This window comes from Mobula hypostoma, chromosome X2 (genome assembly GCF_963921235.1).
Source record: "Mobula hypostoma chromosome X2, sMobHyp1.1, whole genome shotgun sequence".
Classification (NCBI taxonomy): domain Eukaryota; kingdom Metazoa; phylum Chordata; class Chondrichthyes; order Myliobatiformes; family Myliobatidae; genus Mobula; species Mobula hypostoma.
The window spans coordinates 41,387,809-41,414,171 of record NC_086129.1 but is presented as its reverse complement, the minus strand read 5'-3'; the positions used below and the strand labels follow the sequence as shown (position 1 = coordinate 41,414,171).

Here is a 26,363-nt window from a genome sequence, read left to right as displayed (position 1 = left end):
TTAACACAGTAAAATATTACTATTTTCTGAAACCACAGTTAGCTCAGAGACAAACAGATATTTAAATCTAAACATAAAGAAAACAAAGTACCTGAGATTTTGTTGGGTTAGCAATTTTTAATGACTTGTTCTTTTCAATCTTGCAAAGCTGTGCTTTAGCCTTTCTTAAAAGGTTTGCCACTCGTTTATCAGTTGTTGGCATTTTGTCTGCTTGTGCTAGCATGCTACTAATAGCGGGTGCAGAATGCTTCAGAGTGCCAGATGAGAACATAGAGGTTATTGAAGAATGTCGAGGAGGCTTGTCTTTATTGCTTATGGACGCAGCTGTACTGCTTTCTGTCCCACCAGTTACTGGCACTATCTCTTCAGCTCCCAATCTGCCTTTCTTTGTACTTTTATTCTTCCCATCAGAATGTGCTGAGGAAGGACCATCCCCCAAAACCCCTGAACCTTTATCAGTTGAACTTGTCCTTTTGGCTCTTCCCGAAACTTTTTTTATTGAAGATGAAGCAGCCACATCCTCCACAACAGATCGTTCTTCTTCTACCGCAACTGGGAAAAGGAACAATGGTGCAGGACTCTGAGGCTCAGTCCCTTTGCTCTGTAACTTCTTTTCCTTCCTTGTTTCTCGTTTATTTTCCTTTTCCTTATCTTTTTCTCTGTCTTTCTCTGATCCTTTCTCAAAATCTCTCTCTTTGATTATTTCTTCGGTTTGCTTGTCCTTGCTTTTGCCTTTGTCTTTTTGGGTACTGGGTGTTAGTGATGGAAACAATGGAGACGTTGGACTTGCTGACTCTGCAGAGAAGCTGTCCCCTGGAGTGCTGGTCTGTCGAGCTACGAGTTTTACTCTACCATCTTTATCTTTTGTTGCTCCTTCAGACTGCACCAAACCACCAAGAGGGGGAGTTAAGGCACCAGTTAGAATGGTGCTTACAGGAGGTGAGGATATTATAGGAGTCTGTGGAGTGATTGGTGATAGATCTGCAGAAATCAGTCTTCCACTTCTGGTTCTCATGGAGTGTGAAGGAGATTTTGGATCAATACGACTTGAAATATGCAACTCTCTGTTCTTCCGTTTGGAAGAATGCCCTTTACCCGAGACAGAAACTGAAGATCGAATCAAATTGCGTGGTGATACAGTAACAGATTCAAAAATCCTGGAGTGGGCTTCACTAGGAGTAAATCGTGGAGCACGAAGCAGAGGACTTCTCTTATGAGTATCAAACCTAGAAGTAGGATGAAGCGAGGAGAAAAATCGAGGTGGTGTTGAACTGGAAGATGAATGAAACCTGGATGACAAGCCAACATCTTCAGGAGTTAGGGGTGATGTTATGAAGTTATCGAATATTGGCTTGCGAATAAGTCCTTCTTTGGCATACTTTGCTGAGGAGAAATATTGATGCGATTCTGGCCTCAGGTTTTTGAGAGATGTCCACTTGAACGTTGGCTCTCTTAAGATAGACTTCCGTTTTTCTGGAAGACCTGTTGGTGGCGAAATAAATGGTATGGTTGGAGGCATCAGCCAGGGAGAATGATCAGATATGTTTGAAGTTTGCTGCAGTGGGGGAGGAGGAGAAAGCAGAGGTGGTGGAGGAGAGGCGGACGTTGGCTGTGGTGAAGTTGGCAATTTCTTACTTGTTGTAGTATTGCTTCTTTCTGGCATTGAAAATCTGTGACCCTTTTTATCTGTGCCTCCTGGTTCATTGGACTGTGAGGCATTTAAGCAACTGTGCAAATCAGTTGTCTGAGCTGTTACTTCAGAAAGAGTCTGCAATTCATCAGACACCTGTGAATCAGTGGAGGTAACACTGGGGCTACTTGATCTTGAAGAATCAGAAGACATTTGTGAAGAATGCTGTGAAACAGCACTGGATTTCTCGCTCGACCCACAAGATACCGAGCTGAACCGACTAGTTGGAGTTGACTCTAGGCGTGGAGCTTTGATAGGAGGTACATAGCTATCATCTTCAATAAATCGTTTTGGGGTTTTAATTATCCTTGAAGAAATGGCACTGATAACTGGCATGATAAACTGACGAATATTTTTCAGCTGAGGTGAAGCCATGCGCTTCTGAGCTCCTTTTTTAGCTCTCTGCAAAAGTTGTTTTGCAATAGCTGCATCAGTCCTTTTTGTGACAGGAACAACTCTAACTGGTTTGGTTATCCTCCGGGGTCTCTGTCTGACAGCAGACTTCATCTCTTTTGTCGCAGACGACTTCTGTATTGGCGTTCCATCTTTCTCCTTACGCAGGCTTTTTTGTTTCTTGGTTTGTGCTGGAACAAGGAGTTTTGGAATAGTCTTCAATCGCTCTGAAGAAGGTGGTCTCCCCCTCTTCCGTTCAATCTTTTCCACATTGCTATTAATCTGTAGTTTAGCTTTTTTTAATTTGGACTGCAAAGGTGACAATTTGACTACTCTTAGTTTCTTTATTTTTGTCACCTGTTGCAATAATGCTGGTTTCTTCTTCACTTTCTTTTCTCTTTCATTTTTTTGTTTCTCCGTTTTCCCACTGGATGCATCTTTCTTGTCTTCTGTGATATGAAGCTTTGGACTGCTTGACACTGGAGGCCGACCTCTCTTCCTCTCGCTGCTATTCAATTCTTGCTTCTTTTCTTTTTCAACAGGCTTCGACTCAAGCTTGTTCGGAGGTGACAATGCAGAGGACGAGTCTGATAACACATCCGAACTTTGGGAAGAAAATGTCCGCTGTCTTCCTCGAAGCTTCCTTTGAGGAGATTCAACTATAAATTAAAGATATTGTTAATTAGAAATAATGAAAAAAACAACCATTGCATCTATTCAGTATTAATACTTTTATCCACAAATATCAAAGCTCTGAAACAGCTAGTCAAAGAGACTGTGGAGGCATTCATAGTGCTCCTTCAAGAATCACTAGGCTCTGGAAGACTCTAGGTTCCTGACAACTGGAAAATTGCAAATGTCACTCCACTCTAAGAAGGGAGGGAGGCAGAAAGAAAGGAAATTATGGGCTTGGAAGCCTGACTTGGAAACACATGATAAAATAGGCCAAAGTCAACATGGTTTCCTTAAGGGGAAAATCTTGCCTGACAAACCTGTTGGAATTCTTTGAGGAAATAACAGACAGGATAGATGAAGGAGAGTCGGTGGATGCTGTTTACTTGGATTTTCAGAAGGCTTTTGAGAAGGTGCCGCACGTGAGGCTGTAGAACAAGAGCTCATGGTATTACAGGAAAGATACTATCATGGATAAAAGATTGGCTGACTGGCAGGAGGTAAAGAGTGGGAATAAAGAGAGCATTTTCTGATTGGCTGCTGCTGATAAACGGTGTTCCACAGGGGTCAGTGTTGGGACCCCTTCTTTTCTCGTTATATGTCAATGATTTGGATGACGGAATTGTAGTGTTGAGGAAGCAGGGAGTCTGCAGAAGGACTTGGTTAGGAGAATGGGCAAAGTGACAGAAGAAATATTGTGTAGGTAGGTGTATGGTCATGTACTTTGGTAGAAGGATTAATGGCATAGACTATTTTCTAAACGGGAGGAAATTCAAAAGTCTGAGGTGCAAAGGGACTTGGGAGTCCTCATGCAGAATTCCCTAAAGATTAACTTACAGGTTGAATTGGTGGGAAGGAAGTCAAGTGCAATGTTAGCATTCATTGTGAGAGAACTAGAATGTAAAAGCAAGGATGTAATGATGAGGCTTTATAAAACATTGGTCAAACAGCACTTGGAGTACCGTGTGCAGTTTTGGGCTCCTTATCTAAGAAAATGTGCACTGGCATTAGAAAGGGTCCCAGAGGAGGTTCACAAGAATGATTCCTGGAATGAAAGGGTTGATGTATTAGGAGCATTTGATGGCTCTGGGCCTGTACTCACTGGAGTTTAGAATAGTGAGGGGAGATCTCATTGAAACCTATTGAATACTGAAAAGCCAAGATACAGTTGGCTACGGAAAGGATGTTTCCTATAGTGGGCAAGTGTAGAACCAGAGGGCACAGCCTCAGAAAAAGGGGGGTGTCCCTTTAGAACAGAGATGAGCAGGAATTTCTTGAGGCAAAGGGTGATGAATTTGTGAAATTCATTGCGACAGATGTCTGTGGATGCAAAGTCATTGGATATATTTAAAGTGGAGGGTAATAGGTTCTTGACTAGTCAGGGTGTCTAATGTACAGAGAGAAGGCAGGAGAATGAGGTTGAGAGGGATAATAAATCAGCCATGATGGAATGGTGGAGCAGATTCAATGGGCCAAATGACCTATTTCTGCTATGTCTTATTTTCTACTAAGACCATAAGTACACCAAGGCTGAAAATACAATGAAGTTTGCAGATCAGTGCAAAATGCAAACACCAGTCCTGTACATCCAAAAATCAGAAGCAAAGTCCAGCCAAGTTGAGTCAGTAATCGGAATTGAGCAGAAACAATTTCACCTATCATGTTTAGATAATTAAATTAAGGCAGAAAAGGTGGCCATTAAAAGTAGGTGGAGGTGGTAATTATTGATAATTTTTTAAATTCCAATATTACAACCTGAATTATGTTACTTTAGTGACAGAAGGGTCCTAGATTAGCCTGTGAGTGTCAGCAAGATGTTTTCATGATCCAACTATGTACACAAATCAGAACTCTTGTGTGCCATGTAGAAAACTCAAATTCACACACCCATTAATTTCTGTTTACCTCAAACTAACAGCTTTTTGTGGTACATTGCATTAAGTTACCTAGCTCTAAGGTAACAGCATCATGAAAACTCTGTCCATGCCTCTGGTTACTGACTTTCAAACACGGCAACTACAAGGTAAACAAACAAGCATAATGGAGTTCAAAGACATTACTGATCAAAAGCTACATGAATTCACAGATTAAATCAGAGCCTACAATTCCAAGACGCTTAATTTACACTATTTATCCAGTAACTGCCTACAATTAATTTATGCATTCAGAGTATTGCAGAAAATATTCCTATCAAATTTTAAGGATAGAAATAAAATAAAATAGTGAACCATAACAAGAAATTTCAGGGAAATGAACAGATCAGTGACTTAAAAAAATTGTTTTCTGGTTAAAGATCATAACGGGACTGGACAAGTTTAGAAAGAGAACCAATGGCAAAGATGCAAAGTTTAAGCATCTGGCTAAAATTAACAGTTTTGATCCTTCTGTTCAGTTGATAGATGCAACTCGTTTATAACTACAATGCTATTGCAGTTTAGCTATCTCAAACACTGACATGATATCAGAATGATGAAAAGGTAATTCTGGACATGAAAACACACCTGTGTCTAAACATTATATCATTAAGGCAAAGGTCAAAATCTATGGGAAATTACACAGGAAAAATAGATTATGCTAGACTATTTAACATTGCTGGAAATACTAAAAAAAAACAATAGAGCAGATCCTATAGAGATGAAAAAGTGAATATCTCTATTCTTGTATTATTTTACAGAAGCCACCATTCTAACTCACTCTCATACTAACTACTCGCTGTTCAAAATCTACTTTCCCATGTAACATACCATTAGCCTTTCAAAGTGAGCACAAATGTTCTAATTTAGGCAGAAAAACAGAAAATTGTACATAGATGAAGGTAGAACTGGGGCATAAAACTCAGACAGATCTTAAAGAAAGCCTATAGAAGGTGGGGCAAATAGGCTCCTTTTATAAAGAGTAATTATGTTTTTATTTTAATACAGGTTCACTAATTTCAGATTATCAATATCTGAAAATATATAGAGTAAGCTGGAATCGCAAAGGCAGTCCTACACTGACTGGCAACTCCTGCCAAACTTTATCAGTCTCTGCTGTTCCTTTGGATTCATCAGCTGCGTGGAGAGGGGTATCCTGCTGCACAGGCAATGGCCTACTCTCCATATCGTATTACTTGAGTATCAACGTAATTAGGATATAACGTCTCTGGTTCACCTTGACCAATGGAGGGCCTTTTATTAGACAATATTCAGGTATAGACCAGAAATATTAATCTTTTGACCCTCTTTGTATAATTTAACCTTTACCTCCTAGTCTTAGATTCTCATCTAATATACCAGTACCCCCTAATTCCTTGATCTTTAATCATTTAACACCTTGAATTTAAACTGTCCTGCTAATACAAGCAACATTTTGTAGCTGGCTTTATAAAAAGGTCCTCATGTGTACACCTACTTCCAACATTAATAACCCTGAATAATGGTTATTAAACAGCTGTATAATGGCTCACAATTCATATTTTAATCTTAAAAGGCATAATCAGGGCATTTGATAATAAGCAGCAGCTTCAAGCTAGCGCATTGCCCCAACCATGATAAAAATTTCTCTTCCAGCATTATTGTTGGCTGGCTACTTGAAGAAAGCAATTAAGATTTTTTTTTATAAACACACTCAATCGACCATGCCTCATCTACAGTGCAACGAACCAAAATTAGACAAAACAGTTTAGCCCCAGTATTTTTAAATAAATAGCAAAATTATTCAAATGCTATTTTCAGTACATCCAGTTGATAAATTTCATGATGGAAATTTAGATGGAGCTTTATTACTGTTTGCACAAATATACAGAGGCTCGATGAGTTTCACTAACTTCAGAATTCCTGAAAGAACAATTCCTGGTATATTCCTGCGACAATACCACAGGGGCTAGAAAAGATTACTGTTCTGTTACAAAACTGAAATTCTTTCCCCTAAATATGCAGGTTCCTACTTATGGATATTTACCACTTAAAGTGATTAATGACTCTCTTACATATTTAGGGGTTAAAATTATGAAAAAGCATAAAGATTTATTCAAAGCTAATTTTTTTTTACATTTAATTGATCAGATTAAACTTCTGTTTACTAAATGGTCACCAATGTCTCTGTCACTGATCGGTCAGATCAATGCTATCAAGATGATTACTTTGCCTAAATTTTTTATATGTATTTCAAGCAGTGCCAATTTTCATTCCAAAATCCTTTTATGATAATGTTGACTCCAAAATCTGCTCATATATATGGCAGAATAAAAATCCTAGGTTAGGTAAAAGACATTTACAGAAATCTAAAACGGAGGGGGGTTTAACTTTGCTGAATTTTAGATTTTACTATTGGGCAATTAACATTCGATATTTAAAATTTTGGTTATGGGCCTTGGACGTAACTTCAAGTCCACATTGGGTAAATCTTGAATGTAATTCTTTACAAGGGTTTTCATTGGGTTCTATTTTAGGGACTTCGCTTCCCTTTACTCGTTCTCAATTGTATAAGCAAATGGATAACCCAATAGTTAAACATACTTTATGTATATGGTTTCAATTTCAAAACTTTTTTGGGTTGAATCAATTTATTTTAGTAAGTCCTATTATATCTAATTTCTTTTTTCAACCCTCTACTATGGATCAAGCATACCTGGCTTGGAAAATTAAAGGCATAGTACAATTTTGTGATCTATTTTTGGATAATTGTTTCTTGTCCTTTGAACAATTATCTAATAAATATAATTTGCCTAGATCTCACTTTTTTAGATATTTACAGGTTAGAAATTTTTTAAATACTGTTTCTCCTACCTTCCGGAATTTATATTCAATGGATATTTTGGAAAAAATATTTACATTTAAATCCTTTTCAGAAAGATGTAATAGCAATAATTTATGATACAATTATGAAAATATGTCCAGACGTACCTAATAAAATTAAGACTGATTGGGAAAGAGAACTTATTACTGTACCAACTGAAAAATGGGAAAAAATTCTTCAATTAGTTAATTCATCCTCTATATGTGCTAAACATGCGTTGATACAGTTTAAAGTAGTGCACAGGGCTCATATGTCTAAAGATAAACTATCTCGTTATTACTCTTATATTAACCCAATATGTGATAGATGTCATTCTGAGATAGCTTCTCTAACTCGTATGTTTTGGTCATGTCCTTTGTTGAAAAAATATTGGAAAGATATTTTTGATATTATCTCAACTGTTTTGAATATTGATTTACAATCTCACCCTATTACTGCCATTTTTGGGTTACCAATGATAGAATCAAGTCATTCAACCTCTTCAGCTCGTTGGATGATTGCATTTCTTACATTAATGTCTACAAGATCCATTTTGCTGAACTGGAAAGAGATTAATCCTCCCACCACATTTCACTGGTTCTCTCAAACTATGTTGTGTTTAAACTTAGAAAAAATTGGAAGTGTTGTTTATGATCCCTCTATTAAATTCCAAAAGACTTGGAGGCCATTTATTCAATATTTTCATATGATGTAATTTGACCTTTTCCAAACTTATTCTATTTCTTTGTAACATATGTTGAGAGGAACGGAGTCGTCAACACTAATGGTTTCCTTTTTTTTTTATGAGGTTACATAACAGCCCATGTCTTTTCTTTCTTAGTTTAATTGATTAACACTGTTTAGATTAACTTTTTTTGGGGGGGGGGAGGAGATATTTTTTTCTTTTTCATGATTTTTAAAATTTTTTTTGTTTTATATTGTTTATCTGTACCCTGTATGATTGGGAGATTTAACACACGTGTTAACTGGGTTTATATTTAAATATGTTAATTACAACAATGTATTCCCAATAACTTTGTATCAATATTATGCTATGTCTATTATTATGAAATAAAAAGATTGAAAAAGAACAAAACTGAAATTCATTCCTTTCTGCTATACCATTAAGACTAAACCCTTAAAAGAGTAGAATCACTTTAGCTGCAACATTCCCTACGAAGAATTAAACCAGGTAAACTAGGGTAGGGGAAAAAAGAACTATCAGTTTCAACTAGATCAAGATACTAATGTGGCAACATTTGCTAAAAAGCAGGCATACAAGATAGCAAATGAGGTCTCAACTTTGATGCAAATGTAGGACTCTCCAGTTCCCATGGGATGACTAGACACTTGGATTTAGTATGCAAGCTGTTAATGCCTCTGAAGTTATACTCAGGGGTAATAAGGATCAGCAGCAAGCAGAAATCAGAGGGTCAATGGAAGGGCATTTATAAACTAGCTCAAACTCTAGAAATTAAACCTAACTTAAAAAGAAGCTTTACTGGTTGAATTTTAAAGTTTGATGCATTATTTTGATATAACAGAAAGGCTGAAAATTACCTCGCAGAGATCTGAAGTGACACCTTGCAGGGCTTCGTACGCTGTTGTCATCTGAACAGAAACCCAAAAACTGTTCATCCTGAAAGGAAAATATAATCAAAAAGTAGTATAAAAAAACATTTCAAAAAACTTGATTTCTCTTAGATCAAACTTAATAACTTGTTTTAACTTCTGTATGTCTGGCAGAATGAAATTACCACCAACAGTGGAGAAGCTCCAGCATCATTTAAGCATGGCAAGCAATCAGAATCAGGCTTATTATCACTGGCATGTATCATGAAATTTGTTAGCTTGGCAGCAGCAGTTCAATGCAAAATATATAGAAGAAAAAAATAAGTAAATCAATTACAGTATACCGTATATTGAGTAGATTAAAAATCATGCAAAAACAAATAATATAAATTTAAAAAGTGAGGTAGTGTTCATGGGATCAATGTCCATTTTGGAATCGGTTTGCAGAAGGGAAGAAGCTGTTCCTGAATTGCTGAGTGTGTGCCTTCAGGCTTCTGTATCTCCTACCTGTTGGTAACAGTGAGAAAAGGGCATGCCCTGGGGTGCTGGGGGTCCTTAACAATGGAGACACCGCTCCTTGAAGATGTCCTGGGTACTTTGTAGGCTATTACCCAAGATGGAGCTGAATAGATTTACAACTCTCTGCAGTTTCTTCCGATCCTGTGCAGTAGCCGCACCTCATCCCCCCACCACCCCCTCCATACCAGACAGTGATGCAGGCTGTCAGAATACTCTCCACGGTACATCTATAGAAGTTTTTGAGTGTTTTTGTTGACATACCAAATCTCTTCAAACTCTTAATGAAGCTTAGCCGCTGTCTTGCCTTCTTTACAACTGCATCGATATGTTGGGACCAGGTTAGATCCTCAGAGATCTTGACACCCAGGAACTTGAAACTGCTCACTCTCTCCACTTCTGATCCCCCTATGAAGATTGGTATGTGTTCCTTCGTCTTACGTCCTCAAGTCTAAAATCAGCTCTTTTGTCTTACTGACGTTAAGTGCAAGGTTGTTGCTGTGGCACCATTCCACTAGTTGGCATATCTTGCTCCTGTACACCCTCTCATCACCACCTGAGAGTCTACCAACAATGGTTGTATCGTCAGCAAATTTATAAATGATATTTGAGCTCTGCCTAGCCACACAGTCATGTGTATATAGAGAGTACAGCAGTGGGCTAAGCACATACCCCTGAGGTATGATAAAGTTTAAGGGAATTGGGGGATTCTCAGATTCCTGTAAATTATGTGTTAAGTACCAACTATGTCTGTGTATTTTGTGCGTAACTGCAGTGTATTTGAATAATGTCTCACAGCTGCTTCTTTGGAGCAAGTTAAGGGTTAAAGTTCACACAGATCAACATAAGATTTCTCCTGATTTTTCACAACTTTTGGTTTCGACAAAAGACGGTATCTGATGGAAATTAGACAGGACATTCCTTTCTTAATTAAAGCATAAATTGGTGGATGTTCTTATCTTTGTAATTAAGTTTTAGCTCCAACAAACCAGGTAGGACATTCCTTTAAACAACACACATCAAAGTTGCTGGTGAACGCAGCAGGCCAGGCAGCATTTCTAGGAAGAGGTGCAGTCGACGTTTCAGGCCGAGACCGTTCATCAGGACTAACTGAAAGAAGAGCTAGTAAGAGATTTGAAAGTGGGAGGGGGAGGGGGAGGGGGAGATCCAAAATGATAGGAGAAGACAGGAGAAGGAGAGATGGAGCCAAGAGTTGGACAGGTGATTGGCAAAAGGGATACGAGAGGATCATGGGACAGGAGGTCCGGGAAGAAAGACCGGGGGGGGGGGGGACCCAGAGGATGGGTAAGGGGTATATTCAGAGGGACAGAGGGAGAAAAAGGAGAGTGAGAGAAAGAATGTGTGTATAAAAATAAAAATAAGTAACAGATGGGGCACGAGGGGGAGGTGGGGCATTAGCGGAAGTTAGAGAAGTCGATGTTCATGCCATCAGGTTGGAGGCTACCCAGACGGAATATAAGGTGTTGTTCCTCCAACCTGAGTGTGGCTTCATCTTTACAGTAGAGGAGGCCGTGGATAGACATATCAGAATGGGAATGGGATGTGGAACTAAAATGTGTGGCCACTGGGAGATCCTGCTTTCTCTGGCGGACAGAGCGTAGGTGTTCAGCAAAGCGGTCTCCCGGTCTGCGTCGGGTCTCGCCAATATATAGAAGGCCACATCGGGAGCACCAGACGCAGTATATCACCCCAGCCGACTCACAGGTGAAGTGTCGCCTCACCTGGAAGGACTGTTTGGGGCCCTGAATGGTGGCAAGGGAGGAAGTGTAAGGGCATGTGTAGCACTTGTTCCGCTTACATGGATAAGTGCCAGGAGGGAGATCAGTGGGGAGGGATGGGGGGGGATGAATGGACAAGGGAGTCGCGTAGGGAGCGATCCCTGCGGAAAGCAGAAAGTGGGGGGGAGGGAAAGATGTGCTTAGTGGTGGGATCCCGTTGGAGGTGGTGGAAGTTACGGAGAATAATATGTTGGACCCGGAGGCTGGTGGGGTGGTAGGTGAGGACCAGGGGAACCCTATTCCTAGTGGGGTGGCGGGAGGATGGAGTGAGAGCAGATGTACGTGAAATGGGGGAGATGCGTTTAAGAGCAGAGTTGATAGTGGAGGAAGGGAAGCCCCTTTCTTTAAAAAAGGACATCTCCCTCGTCCTAGAATGAAAAGCCTCATCCTGAGAGCAGATGCGGCGGAGACGGAGGAATTGCAAGAAGGGGATGGCGTTTTTGCAAGAGACAGGGTGAGAAGAGGAATAGTCCAGATAGCTGTGAGAGTCAGTAGGCTTATAGTAGACATCAGTGGATAAGCTGTCTCCAGAGACAGAGACAGAAAGATCTAGAAAGGGGAGGAAGGGGTCGGAAATGGACCAGGTAAACTTGAGGGCAGGGTGAAAGTTGGACATTCCTTTCTTTAATTAAAGTGGCTGGAGTGTCTATCAAACGGATTGTTCTTTTGTATCAAGAGTCCATTGACTTGGCTGGAATGCTAATCAAACTGATTGTTCTTTTGTATCGGTGGCCTGATAAATTGTAACAGAAGGCGAACAGTGAACTTGTTGAGCCGGCGGAGGGATGAGAATGCTTCTCCCCTGATGTCAGGACAAAGTTCACTCGCCGGCTGAGCTCGAAGAAATAAACCGGTGAAAAGATAAGTAACGATCCTTTTGTGCTGTCGTTATTTGGTCCTGCGTTTTTTTTAATTTTACAGGTACATCAGTGTTGATCGTCAGCGAGGAGGAGATATTATCACCAATCTGCACAGATTGTGGTCTTCCGGTTAGGAAGCAGAGGATCCAATAGTAGAGGGAGGTAGAGGCCCAGGTTCTGCAACTTCACAATCAGGATTGTGGGAATGACAGTTTTAAATGCTGAGCTATAGTCAATGAACAGCATCCTGAAATAGGTGCTTGTATTGTCCAGGTGGTCTAAAGCCGTGTGGAGAGACATTGAGATTGCGTCTTTCATTGACCTATTGTGATGACAGGCAAATTGCAATGAGTCCAGGTTCTTATTGAGACAAGAGTTCAGTCTAGTCATGACCAACCTCTCAAAGCATTTCATCATTGTAGATGTGAGTGCTACATTATTCTTCTTAGGCACTGGTATAATTGTTGCCTTTTTGAAGTAAGTGGGAATCTGATCAGCAAATGAGTCAAAAGGTCTAAAAACTGATTATACCCATTAATACAGAATATTTGCCAAGGACAAAATTTCTTTGATGGTATCTTTCATATCTTCAGGTAATTCCAAGTTCATGGTGCACAGCTAATTTCTGTTAAGGTATATTCACAGTTATGTTAGGAAGTTCAATATGCAAAAAGTCATAAAACCTAAAAGCTATGAAAGGTCTGTTTATTGGCATAATGTTTAAAAGACTAGTTTGCAGTAGCTGCCAAGTCTCAATCTAATTAGATTCCAATACTCATTTCTGGAGTTGTCCTACTTTATATTCTATTGTCGCCAAACAATTGATACTAGAACGTACAATCATCACAGCGATATTTGATTCTGCGCTTCCCGCTCGCTGGAGTATAAATCGATAGTAAATATTAAAAACTTAAATTATAAATCATAAATAGAAAATAGAAAATGGAAAGTAAGGTAGTGCAAAAAAACCGAGAGGCAGGTCCGGATATTTGGAGGGTACAGTCCAGATCCGGGTTAGGATCTGTTCAGTAGTCTTATCACAGTTGGAAAGAAGCTGTTCCCAAATCTGGCCGTACAAGTCTTCAAGCTCCTGAGCCTTCTCCCAGAGGGAAGAGGGAAGAGGGACAAAAAGTGTGTTGGCTGGGTGGGTTGTGTCCTTGATTATCCTGGCAGCACTGCTCTGACAGCGTGCGGTGTCAAGTGAGTCCACGGACGGAAGGTTGGTTTGTGTTTTGTGCTGCGCCGTGTTCACGATCTTCTACAGCTTCTTCCGGTCTTGGACAGGACAACTTCCATACCAGGTTGTGATGCACCCTAGAAGAATGTTTTCTACGGTGCATCTATAAAAATTAGTGAGGGTTTTAGGGGACAGGCCAAATTTCCTTAGCTTCCTCAGGAAGTAAAGGCACTTTTTACTTGCAAAAGAAACTGAATGTTTCTCTCTGTTAAAGATATCAGAGAGAAAACAGGCGAGCCAGATCAGTCTACCATAAGCAGCATGACCCATGATGGTCCTGCATGTAACATTACAAATGTACAAGCTCTCCTACGACTCCTATAATCAAAGGCCGTGACAAACCAGCATATAGGAGGAAGACTGAAAATCTGGCTGAGTGGTGCCACAGCAACAACCTCACACTCAATGTCAGCAAGACCAGGGTGTTGATTATTGACTTCAGGAAGAGGAAATCAGAGGTCTATGAGCCAGTCCTCATTAGATCAGAGGTGGATCAGCAGTAAATTCCTCAGCATTATCATTTCAGAAGGTACAGCAGTGCTTTTGTTTTCTTAGAAGTTTGCGTAAATTCAGCATGTCATATAAAACTTTGACAGACTTCAATAGGTGCATAGAAACATAGAAAATAGGTGCAGGAGTAGGCCATTCGGCCCTTCGAGCCTGCACCGCCATTTATTATGATCATGGCTGATCATCCAACTCAGAACCCAGCCTTCCCTCCATACCCCCTGACCCCTGTAGCCACAAGGGCCATATCTAACTTCCTTTTAAACATAGCTAATGAACTGGCCTCAACAGTTTGCTGTGGCAGAGAATTCCACAGATTCACCACTCTCTGTGTGAAGAAGTTTTTCCTAACCTCGGTCCTAAAAGGCTTCCCCTCTATCCTCAAACTGTGACCCCTCGTTCTAGACCTCCCCAACATCGGGAACAATCTTCCCGCATCTAGCCTGTCCAATCCCTTTAGGATCTTATACGTTTCAATCAGATCCCCCCTCAATCTTCTAAATTCCAACGAGTACAAGCCCAGTTCATCCAGTCTTTCTTCATATGGAAGACCTGCCATCCCAGGAATCAATCTGGTGAACCTTCTTTGTACTCCCTCTATGGCAAAGATGTCTTTCCTCAGATTAGGGGACCAAAACTGCACACAATACTCCAGGTGTGGTCTCACCAAGGCCTTGTACAACTGCAGTAGTACCTCCCTGCTCCTGTACTCGAATCCTCTCGCTATAAATGCCAGCATACCATTCGCCTTTTTCACCGCCTGCTGTACCTACATGCCCACTTTCAATGACTGGTGTATAATGACACCCAGGTCTCGTTGCACCTCCCCTTTTCCTAATCGGCCATCATTCAGATAATAATCTGTTTTCCTATTTTTGCCACCAAAGTGGATAACTTCACATTTATCCACATTAAATTGCATCTGCCATGAGTTTGCCCACTCACCCAACCTATCCAAGTCACCCTGCATCCTCTTAGCATCCTCCTCACTGCTAACACTGCCACCCAGCTTCGTGGAGAGTATACTGTCAGGTTGCATCATGGCCTGGTATGGAAACACAAATACCCTTGAACGGAAAAACCTACAAAAAGTAGTGGATACAGCTCAGGCCATCACAGGTGAAGCCCTCCCCACCACTGGACGCATTTACAAGGAGTCCTGTCGCAAGAAAGCAACATGCATCGTCAAGGACGTCCACCATCCAGGCCATGCTCTCTTTTCACTCCTGCCATCAGGAAGGAGGTACAAGAGCCTCAGGTCCCAACCACCAGGTTAAGGAACAGTCATTATCCCTCAACAGTCTGGCTCTGGAACCAGAGGAGATAACTTCTGTAGTCACAGTTTAATTGATTCAATTATGGTTATTATTATATTATGAATCTATTGAGTATGCCTGCAAAAAAAGTGAATCTCAAGGTTGTATATGATGACATATGTACTTTGAACTTTATGTAAGCTATCTATCACCCCAACATTGAAATGATTCCACAATATGTGAACTCACACTGCAAACTACAAGTTGTGTTTCAATACCATATCAACATTATATTTTGTATTTGCACAGTTTGTCAACTTTGCACTTTGGTTGTTCCTCCAAGACTTTGTTTGCACTGCTCCAAGTTTCCTTTTTAGCTTTGGCCTCTGTATTTCTATTCACTCACTTTCATCCAGGATTCGCATCCTTTAATAGTTTTTGAGGCTAGAATGACCTTTATTCACAAATTAGATCAAAACTGCAGGAAATGAGGACAGAACATTCTGTATGTTACTTCACTCTTAAATCTTCTCTTAGTAGGCCCCATTGCAATTTTCTGGACACAGTCACCAAAATTTGTGGTTGCTTTCATATACCATGACTATTGCTCTATGGCCTCCAAAAATAATTACAGGTTTCCCCCGCCATCCGAAGGTAGAGCGTTCCTATGAAACGGTCCGTAAGCCGGAATGTCGTAAAGCAAAGAAGCAATTATCATTTATTTATATGGGAAAATTTTGTGAGCATTCGCAGACCCAAAAATAACCTACCAAATCATACCAAGTAACACATAAAAACCTAAAATAACAGTAACATATAGTAAAAGCAGGAATGATATGATAAATACACAGCCTATATAAAGTAGAAATATTCCTCTACAATGATTGCCTGCACAGATCTCCGTAGCAAAAATCTCACGCAAGCGCTGTTGGCATAAACGTGCTCTCCAGTAACCTTTAAACAATGAAGCTGCCAAATCTACCAAATAACACGTAAAAATACACAACCTATATAAAGTAGAAATAATGTATGTACAGTGTAGTATCACTTACCGGAATTGGGAAAACAGCGCCGAGCACACTGATGATGGTGTGTTAGACTGAGTCGTCGCAGGCTGGGTGGTGCAATGGCCCCCACCCTCCGGGCCGCCAAGCGATACATTGCCGCGAAGAACACAGCAGTAGCCGGGAGGCACACAGCACATCGTTAAGAAAAAAGCCTAAGTAAACATGCTAATTAATTAGGTGCCGCCGACACGTAATTGTCGGCCCAGATCAGAAGCAATGCAATCGGAAATCGGCACTGACCTGGGCTGACGATTACGTGTCGGCAGCACCTAATTAATTAGCATGTTTATTTCGGCTTTTTTCTTAAAGATGTGCTGTGTGCCTCCCGGCTACTGCTGCGTTCTTCGCGAATCGGTACAGTATCTGTCCGGGGCCCGGGTGTTGGGGTGGTGGGACACGGGGGTGTCATCTCACCGTCGATCAGGGCAGGCAGCTCATCTTCTCCTATGACTGCCCGCCTCGATGTCGAAGGTCGAGATTCGTCGCCTGCTGTGGCTGATGTGGAAGGCTTGCTTGACTGCTGAGCCTCGCGCATTTTTCTATCATACAGTTGTTTGTAAGCACTCAAACCATCCTGCAAATATCCCCTAAACCTACGTACCCTTTCAAGATTAAAGTCGTACTTTATCATTGCAGCAAAAATCTCACGCAGTTGCTTCACTCTCTGCATTCGGTTTTGATCGTTATCCTTTCTTCTTCTAATTGCATCAGCTCTTCATCTATCAGTTCTTGGCCATGGGATCCCAAAACCTCTTCAACATCATCTTCACCAACTTCCACAAGCCAAACTCACTTTGTCCTTGCTTCATTCACCACAATCGAAACGCTTAATTATGTCTAGTTTTACGCTAAGTGTAACACCCTTATGAGCTCTTTCAGGCTTTTCCGACACCTTAGAACTCATCTTGCTAACGGCTGCTCAATGCAACGTGTTGCAGCAATGCCGTTCCGAATCCGGGGCAGAGCGGCTGCTCGGGGCGCGCACTGCCTTTTATCGCGCACTGATTTTTTCTCGCGCTGATTTTTTATCGCGCGCTGCCTTTCTTCGTAACAGTGAAAACACCTTCTGAAAGCGAAAACAGGGTACTAACGTAAGTCTTTTGTAACAGTGAGGTTTTGTAAAGCGAACTTTCGAAAAGCAGGGGACACCTGTACCATTATAACAGCAAGATCACATCCAGTGGCTGATCTTGAGTTTTGCACTTGAATCAAGATTTGTAGACTCAATTTCTAAACAATCAAAATTAAATACATCCAGTCCTAGCCACATAATGAGACACACACACACACAAAATGCAGGGGAAACTCAAATAGTCAGACTGCACCTATAGAGGGAAATAAACAGTCAATATTTCATGCCGAGACCCTTCAAGACTGGAAAGGAAGGGGGCAGAAGCCAGAAACGCAGATGGAAAGGAGTATAAGCTGGCAGGCGATAGGTGAGATCAGGTGAGAGGAGGGACAATGAAATAAGAAGCTGTGACGTGATAGATTGAATCCTCCAGATCTTATCCTGACCCCAGCCTCCAGGAGGTCACAGTCTCCATCACTTCCGGTTCTGATCTCAACCCCACCCACCTCCAGCTCCTATCTCAGCCCCACCACTTCCTTTCTTATTGTGCTAGGTCCTACAGCTCCAGTTCTTCCACAACTACTTGCCACCAACCACTAGAATCTCAGACTACCCTCTACAGAAGATGAGAAAGCCCTCATCTTCCTCCCATCCCACTTCCCTTAACACCCTAATCCTCCCCTCTGACCTCTCTACCTCTCCCCTGACTCTAGCTCTAATCCTCAACATGTCTCTCATGGTTTTCCCTCAAACGTCCCTTTCAAGGCAGAATGCTCAGTACTCTATCCCGATGCCGCACCTCAAAAATTTCCGCGCCCGTCCTGACACTCTTCTTCTGTCACCTGTCTCCAAATCTACTTCTATGGCAAGATTACCCTTGCCCCACCAATGACCCCTTTTCCAATCTTCAACCCTCCTCCTCTTCTAGGACACCCCACCCTGGTCTTCCATCCACTATGGATATTTTTATCTCTAACTGCTGACAAAACATCAACCTTCTTGACTTCAGCACTGCTCTCTCCTATTCGGACTTCATGCCCTGAATGCACCGCCCTCCACTCTCCGCACCAATCCCAACCTCACCATCAAACTGTTGACAAGGGGGTGCTGTTGCATGTTGTTAGTATGGCTAACTAACCTCTGCCTGGCTGCTGCATAACAGCAACACCTCTACTCACTCACCCCTTGAACAGGACCCTGCAACATCACCAACCTCACTTCCTCTGGATAACTCCCATTCACTGCAATCTAGCTCATAGTTCCCATACCCAGCACTGCTAGTTTCTATCTTCTAACCAAGATCAACAAATCTGTCTGTCGCAGTAGGCCCATTGTTTCTGCCTGCCCCAACTCCATTTTGTCTCCCTTGGTTTAATCCATACCTACCAACATCCATGTCACTTCACATGCACTTGATCACTTCAAGCACATTAAGTCTATGAAGGTTCTCAGTCATCCAGGTCATTGTACATCAATCAGTAGTAAATCAAGGCAACTGGACTTCCTGTGTTGTCTAGAAGACATTTCGCCACTCATCGGAGAGGCTTCTTCCGTTCTAATCTACAGTGGATAGTTTTCCGGTTTATAAACTCTGAGTTGTTTAAAGGTATAGCAATCACGAGGGTCGTTAAGAGGCATCGAGATAACGATGAGAGGATCATTAGTCTTCTCTCTGCATGAATAGAGATGTGAACTGTTGTGGAGACGCCAGGTTAAAGATGTTCCGACTACATTGTAAGTAGCTGATAGCTGGTGTTGTACCTCAATCCCCTCTTTTCACAGATGGGTTTTCCAGTTTGATAAAGATAGCTTCTTTAACCCCTCTTTCAAACCACCCGTCCTCCCTGTCCAAAATGTGCACATTGTTATCATCAAAGGAGTGTCCTTTGTTCTTTAGGTGTTGATATACAGCTGAGTCTCGAACTGAGGTGTTAGCCCTCCCTCTCCGCCTACTCTTCATCAAGACAGCAACAAAAACCAGCAGGGACAACAGCACAACAGAAGTAAAGGGTAAAGCAGACAGAAAAACATAGTCATCCCATATATAGTTCAAGTTTTAGAGAAACTCAGAAGGATTTTCAACAAACACCAAATCCCTGTGTTTCTCAAAGCTACAAACACACTTAGACAGAAACTTGTCCACCCCAAGGATCCTACACCCAACATAAACGGAGCAATATTGTATATACTATCCAATGCAATGAGAACTGCACGGATTTGTATATCGGCGAGACAAAACAACCACTACACAAACAGATGACCCAACATAGGAGGCATAGCACCTCAGATCAAGACCAGGCTAGATATCTACACTTAAAGGACAAGAGACACTCTTTTGATGATAACAATGTGCATATTTTGGACAGGGAGGACAGGTGGTTTGAAAGAGGGGTTGAAGAAGCCACCTTTGTCAAATTGGAAAACCCATCCCTGAACAGAGGGGGTGGAGTATGACACCACCTATCAGCTACGTACAATGTAGTCCTAACATCTTTACACTTGTCACACTTCACAGGATAAGAGCCAGGAGGGAGTTCAGTGGAGAGGGTCAAGTACTACATCTGCTCATACACTTCAGGCTGATTTATATTTCTGTGTAGGCTGTACGCTGTAGCCTACGCAAATGACCTATGCCGTTGTGAGCATTTATACTTGTGCGTTGGTGTGTCTGCGTCGCTCTGCAATTCACCGCCAAAACGCTAATTGGCGGTGGGGTTTCTATGCCACTGTGTTGAGTTTCTTCATGTTGAGTTTCTTTGTGTACTTTAAACAATGGCGACTGAAACTGAGCGCATCACGTTGGAGCTGGAGCTAATAAATGTTGAACAAGAGCTACTTTTATTGAAATTAATGCAACGCAGAAAAGAGAGAAGACGTCGGAGATGATGTGTATGACCACTGAACGAATCGAGGCAGAAGGAGGGTGAATTTTCTGTGCTTGTCCGGCCACTGACAGACATGGACGTGGAAATGCATTTCAAATATTTTTGGATGTCCGCAGGTCGATTTGACGATTTGGTTCATCATCTCCAAGCGATGCTACCAAGCAGACCAATCACAGTTGTTGTGGTCTGCATCGCCGCGACTCGTAGTTACATTTTTGGGGAGGTGCGCGTCAGGCTACGGAGTAGGGTACACAGCTATGCCGTACCTACGACATAGATTTGACACATAAGTATAAATTGGCCTTTCCACCCTCACCACCATTGAGGGCCCCAAACAGTCCTTCCAGGCGACATCGCCTGAGAGTCTGTCAGGCCAAACTTAGTGAATCTATAGACTGTAACTATAAACTGTAAATATCAGGACCTGTTGACTATAAACTGTGCAAATGCAGAAATAAATAAATAGCAATAATTACCAAGTATGAAGTAACAATATAACAGAGTCCTTAAATGAGTGTAGATATCCCTTTTTGTTCAAGGGCCTGATGGTTGAGGGGTAGTAATTGTTCTTAAACCTAGTGGTGTGAGTCCGGAGGCATCTATACTTTCTACCTGATGGCAGCAGTGAGAAAAGAGTATGCCCTGGGTGGTGAGGATCTTTGACGATGGATGCTGCTTTTCTACAGCAAAGTTTCATGTAGATGTGCTCAAACGTTGGGAAGGTCTTACCTGTGATGCACTGGGTCGAACCCACTACCTTTTGTAGGATTTTCCACTCAAAAGGCATTGGTGTTCCTATACCAGCCAGTCAGCACACTTTCCACCACACATCTATAGAAGGTTAACAAGGTTTTCAATGACATGCCGAACCTCCACAGACTCCTGAGGAAGTATTGGTTGGCTCTGTCGTGCTTTCTTCGCAATAATATTTAAATAATGGGTCCAGGACTGGTCCTCTGCGATAGTGACACCCAGGAATTTAAAGTTACTGACCCTCTCCACCTCTGATCCTCTGACAATTACTGGCTCATAGACCTCTGGTTTCCCTCTCCTGAAGTCTACAATCAGTTTCTTGGTCTTGTTGACATTAAGTGAGAGGTTGTTGTTATTATACCACTCAACTGTTTTCAAACTCCCTCCTGCATGCTGATTCATCACCCCCTTTGATACAGCCCACAACAGTTGTCAGCAAACTTGTATATGGAGTTGGAACTGTACTTGGCCACACAGTCATAGGTGTAAAACAAGCAGAGCAGAGAGTTAAGTACACATCCCTGTGATGCTCCTGTGCTGATGGAGACAGTAGAGATGTTTTTGACAATCCAAACTGACTGGGGTCTACACAAGTGAGGAAATCCAGAATCCAATTGCATAAGGGGGTATTGAGGCCCAGGTTTTGGAGCTTACTGATTAGTTTTGAGAGAATGACAGTGTTGTTAAATGCCGAGCTGTAATCAGTAAAGAGCATCCTGATATTTCTTGGTACTGTCTCAAGTCAGAGAGAGTAAAGTAACAGAGTTATGAAGACAAGAAAGAATTGGGAAATAAATAATGCATTTATAAGATAAGTATTGCAAGTTAAAGACACAGGATGTTTTGTATGAAAAGTACTGCAGATACCAATAAATTAATGATAGAATGAAACTGGATGTGTAGCTCTACAAATGGTGTGGGAAAAAATCAGTAACAATTGCTGGGGAAGTAGCATCAGTTCTAGGGAAAGAAGGTGTTCTGTGGCATAGGAATGGGATGACGTGCGAGTAAATCAACCACCTAGGGCTGCAAAAAAAAGCTTTAAACTAAATAAGGAGAATTGGAGGGGAATGGCGAGAGTGAATTGAGAAAACTTTAGATTAAAAACAAGGTAATAAAGTAAGGTAACAATAATGGTACTTAGACACCGAAGTATACTTCATTTAGTCAGAGAAGGCATACAAAAGAAAATTGAAGTTCCTTTACATGAATACAGAATACACAGCACCTGCACTGAGGTGGAAATGACAGGTATTATCATTGAAGTGATATGTTTCTAAAGTTCCAAGATACTCAATTTAAGAAAAACATAGAAACATAGAAACATAGGAAATAGGTGCAGGAGTAGGCCATTTGGCCCTTCGAGCCTGCACCGCCATTTATTATGATCATGGCTGATCATCCAACTCAGAACCCAGCCTTCCCTCCATACCCCCTGACCCCTGTAGCCACAAGGGCCATATCTAACTTCCTTTTAAACATAGCTAATGAACTGGCCTCAACAGTTTGCTGTGGCAGAGAATTCCACAGATTCACCACTCTCTGTGTGAAGAAGTTTTTCCTAACCTCGGTCCTAAAAGGCTTCCCCTCTATCCTCAAACTGTGACCCCTCGTTCTAGACCTCCCCAACATCGGGAACAATCTTCCTGCATCTAGCCTGTCCAATCCCTTTAGGATCTTATACGTTTCAATCAGATCCCCCCTCAATCTTCTAAATTCCAACGAGTACAAGCCCAGTTCATCCAGTCTTTCTTCATATGAAAGACCTGCCATCCCAGGAATCAATCTGGTGAACCTTCTTTGTACTCCCTCTATGGCAAAGATGTCTTTCCTCAGATTAGGGGACCAAAACTGCACACAATACTCCAGGTGTGGTCTCACCAAGGCCTTGTACAACTGCAGTAGTACCTCCCTGCTCCTGTACTCGAATCCTCTCGCTATAAATGCCAGCATACCGTTCGCCTTTTTCACCGCCTGCTGTACCTGCATGCCCACTTTCAATGACTGGTGTATAATGACACCCAGGTCTCGTTGCACCTCCCCTTTTCCTAATCGGCCACCATTCAGATAATAATCTGTTTTCCTATTTTTGCCACCAAAGTGGATAACTTCACATTTATCCACATTAAATTGCATCTGCCATGAGTTTGCCCACTCACCCAACCTATCCAAGTCACCCTGCATCCTCTTAGCATCCTCCTCACTGCTAACACTGCCACCCAGCTTCGTGTCATCCGCAAACTTGGAGATGCTGCATTTAATTCCCTCATCCAAGTCATTAATATATATTGTAAACAACTGGGGTCCCAGCGCTGAGCCTTGCGGTACCCCACTAGTCACCGCCTGCCATTCTGAAAAGGTCCCGTTTATTCCCACTCTTTGCTTCCTGTCTGCTAACCAATTCTCCACCCACACCAATACCTTACCCCCAATACCGTGTGCTTTAAGTTTGCACACTAATCTCCTATGTGGGACCTTGTCAAAAGCCTTTTGAAAATCCAAATATACCACATCCACTGGTTCTCCCCTATCCACTCTACTAGTTACATCCTCAAAAAATTCTATGAGATTCGTCAGACATGATTTTCCTTTCACAAATCCATGCTGACTTTGTCCGATCAATGGGTAAACAAATGGGTAAAATGGAAATAGATAATAAAGATTGGGAAAATGGCTATAAGGATTGAAGGTCCAAATAACAAATGATCAAACTGATTTGGGTGGAGCTAAGAAACAGCAGCATACAGATTACAATGGTGCAAGCTGTCTGCAGGTTCCAAACAGAAGTGGTAGAGCAGGGCTTATATAAATCAGGAAATCAGTTGTGCTTTTTCTCCACAAAGGTACCAGATGATTAATGGTCCAGTTAATTTCCCTTCCCCAGTGAAATGCATGGTTTCAATATGGCCCACACTAATTTGCAAATTCTCTTTTGCTTATCTTTATTTGATTTCAAAGCTTAATGAGTAAATGCATTGTTTTGTACCATCAAACTACCTAGTGTTACGTGCCAGTAGCAACAGACCACAGACACAGATTTTTAATGTTAACAACTATATTTTCAATAGTCAATTAAAACTTTAATTAAAGAATTACTCACCTAACCAAAAATTAACAGTGCAATGCATCTTAGCTCACAAACTGTGGAGGTCTAGAAACAGTTCTTCCCAAGTGTTACTCAACCCAAAATATAGACAATTTAAACAGAGTCCCAGGATGGTGACCCAGCTGGTGGTGTAGTGGTGTCAGCGTTGGACTTCGGGACGAAAGGTCCTGAGTTTGAATCCAGCTCCAGCCGGCCACCCTGCACACTTTCCATTCATGCTGGATTACGAGCTGGTGATCTCTTAGAAACTCACCCAGCAGAAGGCAATGGCAAACCACCTCATACATGGTTCTCCACTATGTCAGAGAGGCGTGTAGGGAAAATTGTCCGCTAACTGGAGAAACTCTGGATGCGACGTACCTTTCTTTCTTTCCTAGGATGGCAATCCAGAAGGTTCTGAGATCCACTGGAACAGGTACAGGTGTCTGTGAGGAAGGGTTCATAAAATCCACATTATGATGACGCAAGGTGACGGTCACAGAAGATTCCAGAAGTCGAGTGGTCGACACTTAAATACTAGAGTCCACACAGCAATAACAAGGTGACAGTCACGGAATATTCCTTAACACAAGTGGTCGCCACGTAACACACCCAAATCCATGTACAGGTTAACAAAATGTAGTCGCCACAGAATATTCCAGAAATCCAAGTACGGATCATACAAAGTGACAGTCACGTATCCAATATGCACTGTGTGCCGCAAATTATCACAATCTTCTGACACAGAGAAATATTGGGACCGCCCACTGCTGTAGTGAACTCTTCAACTCACTCAACTCAATTCACTCCCTCGCTGGTAGCTCACAGTCCATTGAATCGTTTTACTGATGAATTTTTCCAGAAACCTCTCAAATCAAATAGAAAGAACCACCACACATTTGTTATAATGACGTCATCTACGCACCTAAATGACGCTTATGGTTAATAGGAAAAAAACGTTGACATGTAACACTAGAATAACATAGGATCAATCAGGGCTGAGTAAGCATAATGTCCATCAAGTAATGAAATGAAATACAAAAAGTTACTGAAATTGATGGATGGGTAGTTGAAAAGGGAAAATACAGAAAGCGGCGGGAAGATGTAAAACTGAAAAACTTAGAACAGTCAAGCATCCAATAAAAGCCCAGGCAGACCATGTAATTTATTGTAGACTTCAGGAATGGAAGTTGGGAGGACATACAACAGTTGTCGTTGAGAAAAGATTATTGCTGAGCAGCAGCATTCTGTATTGGTTTGGTAAAATATTGTTGAAGAAAATATTTTCTAAGAATTAGGTTACAAACTTTGCTCAGGGTATTATCATGTACCACATTTTTGCTGACCACTAAATGTGGTGACAGACCTGTTCTCCAACAATTCAAATGTCTCAGTTTTCATGTTTAATAGTGTTCTGCAATGTGTTACAAGGTGTGGATGCGAACATTAGATTATTGAGCATTCTAATATATTTAGTGTGATAGACCTCTGCCAAATGGTGCCCAATGAATGCAAAATCTAGTGAGCTTGGTCTCAGATCACACAATTTCCTTAAAAGAAAAGTAACCTACTCTTATCCCTCTGTAGAGGAAAGAGAGTTAATATATAAAGTGATGAAGCAGACTCACAACAGCATTACAACTTCCTCTATGGGCAACAGCATCAGGAGATCTCCTTTGAACAGTATCCAAATACAACATAGACAGAGTTTCCTTTCCGGTTCATTATGAGTAGCTGTCAACCAGCTACCAAGAGATCTGGTCCATGATGCACGTGCTTTTGGCATACACAAAAAAGCGTAATGATTTGTGACCAAGACACTTCCTCATGTAAAATTCCTTAATACCTTTGTTTTAAAAAGCAGAATGCCTACACCATCACCTCAGGTAAATCATTATAGATTTTCCCCATATGACAGATTAGACCTGAACTCCTATTGCTACCACTGCACAGTAGAATACAATTAACATGCAGCTTTGCTTCCAAGCTCACTGGTGACGAACTACTTTTTTTTGCTCATATTCTGAATGTTATTTTAGAATTTAATGTATTCTACAAATTTCAGATAGTTTAGGAAGTTACATCTCCCTTTTAAGCTCAAACAGTACATGTGCAATATGATTTCCAAAATGTAATATTTTTTCACTCTTCTGTAATATATAGTTTTATAGCTTGTACCACAATTACAAAACTTTGAATATTAATGACTCAATATTACAAAAATTATGCACACTGTTCAATATA

The 26,363-nt window shown here is 41.3% G+C and overlaps 1 protein-coding gene across 4 annotated transcripts in view; it reads right to left on the bottom strand.

Annotated features, from left to right (window-relative positions):
• Positions 1–26,363, bottom strand: part of kmt2a (lysine (K)-specific methyltransferase 2A) — a 194,021-nt gene that overhangs the window by 147,825 nt on the left and 19,833 nt on the right. For all 4 annotated transcript variants that reach the window (XR_010016608.1, XM_063038155.1, XM_063038156.1 and 1 more), the window contains exons 2-3: positions 9,071–9,149; positions 92–2,742 (exon numbers count right to left, since the gene is read on the bottom strand). Coding sequence is in view for 3 of the 4 variants with exons in the window: in XM_063038155.1 (XP_062894225.1) it covers positions 92–2,742; positions 9,071–9,149 (2,730 nt within the window). In the remaining variant the exon portion in view is untranslated. The remainder of the gene's footprint in view (positions 1–91; positions 2,743–9,070; positions 9,150–26,363) is intronic.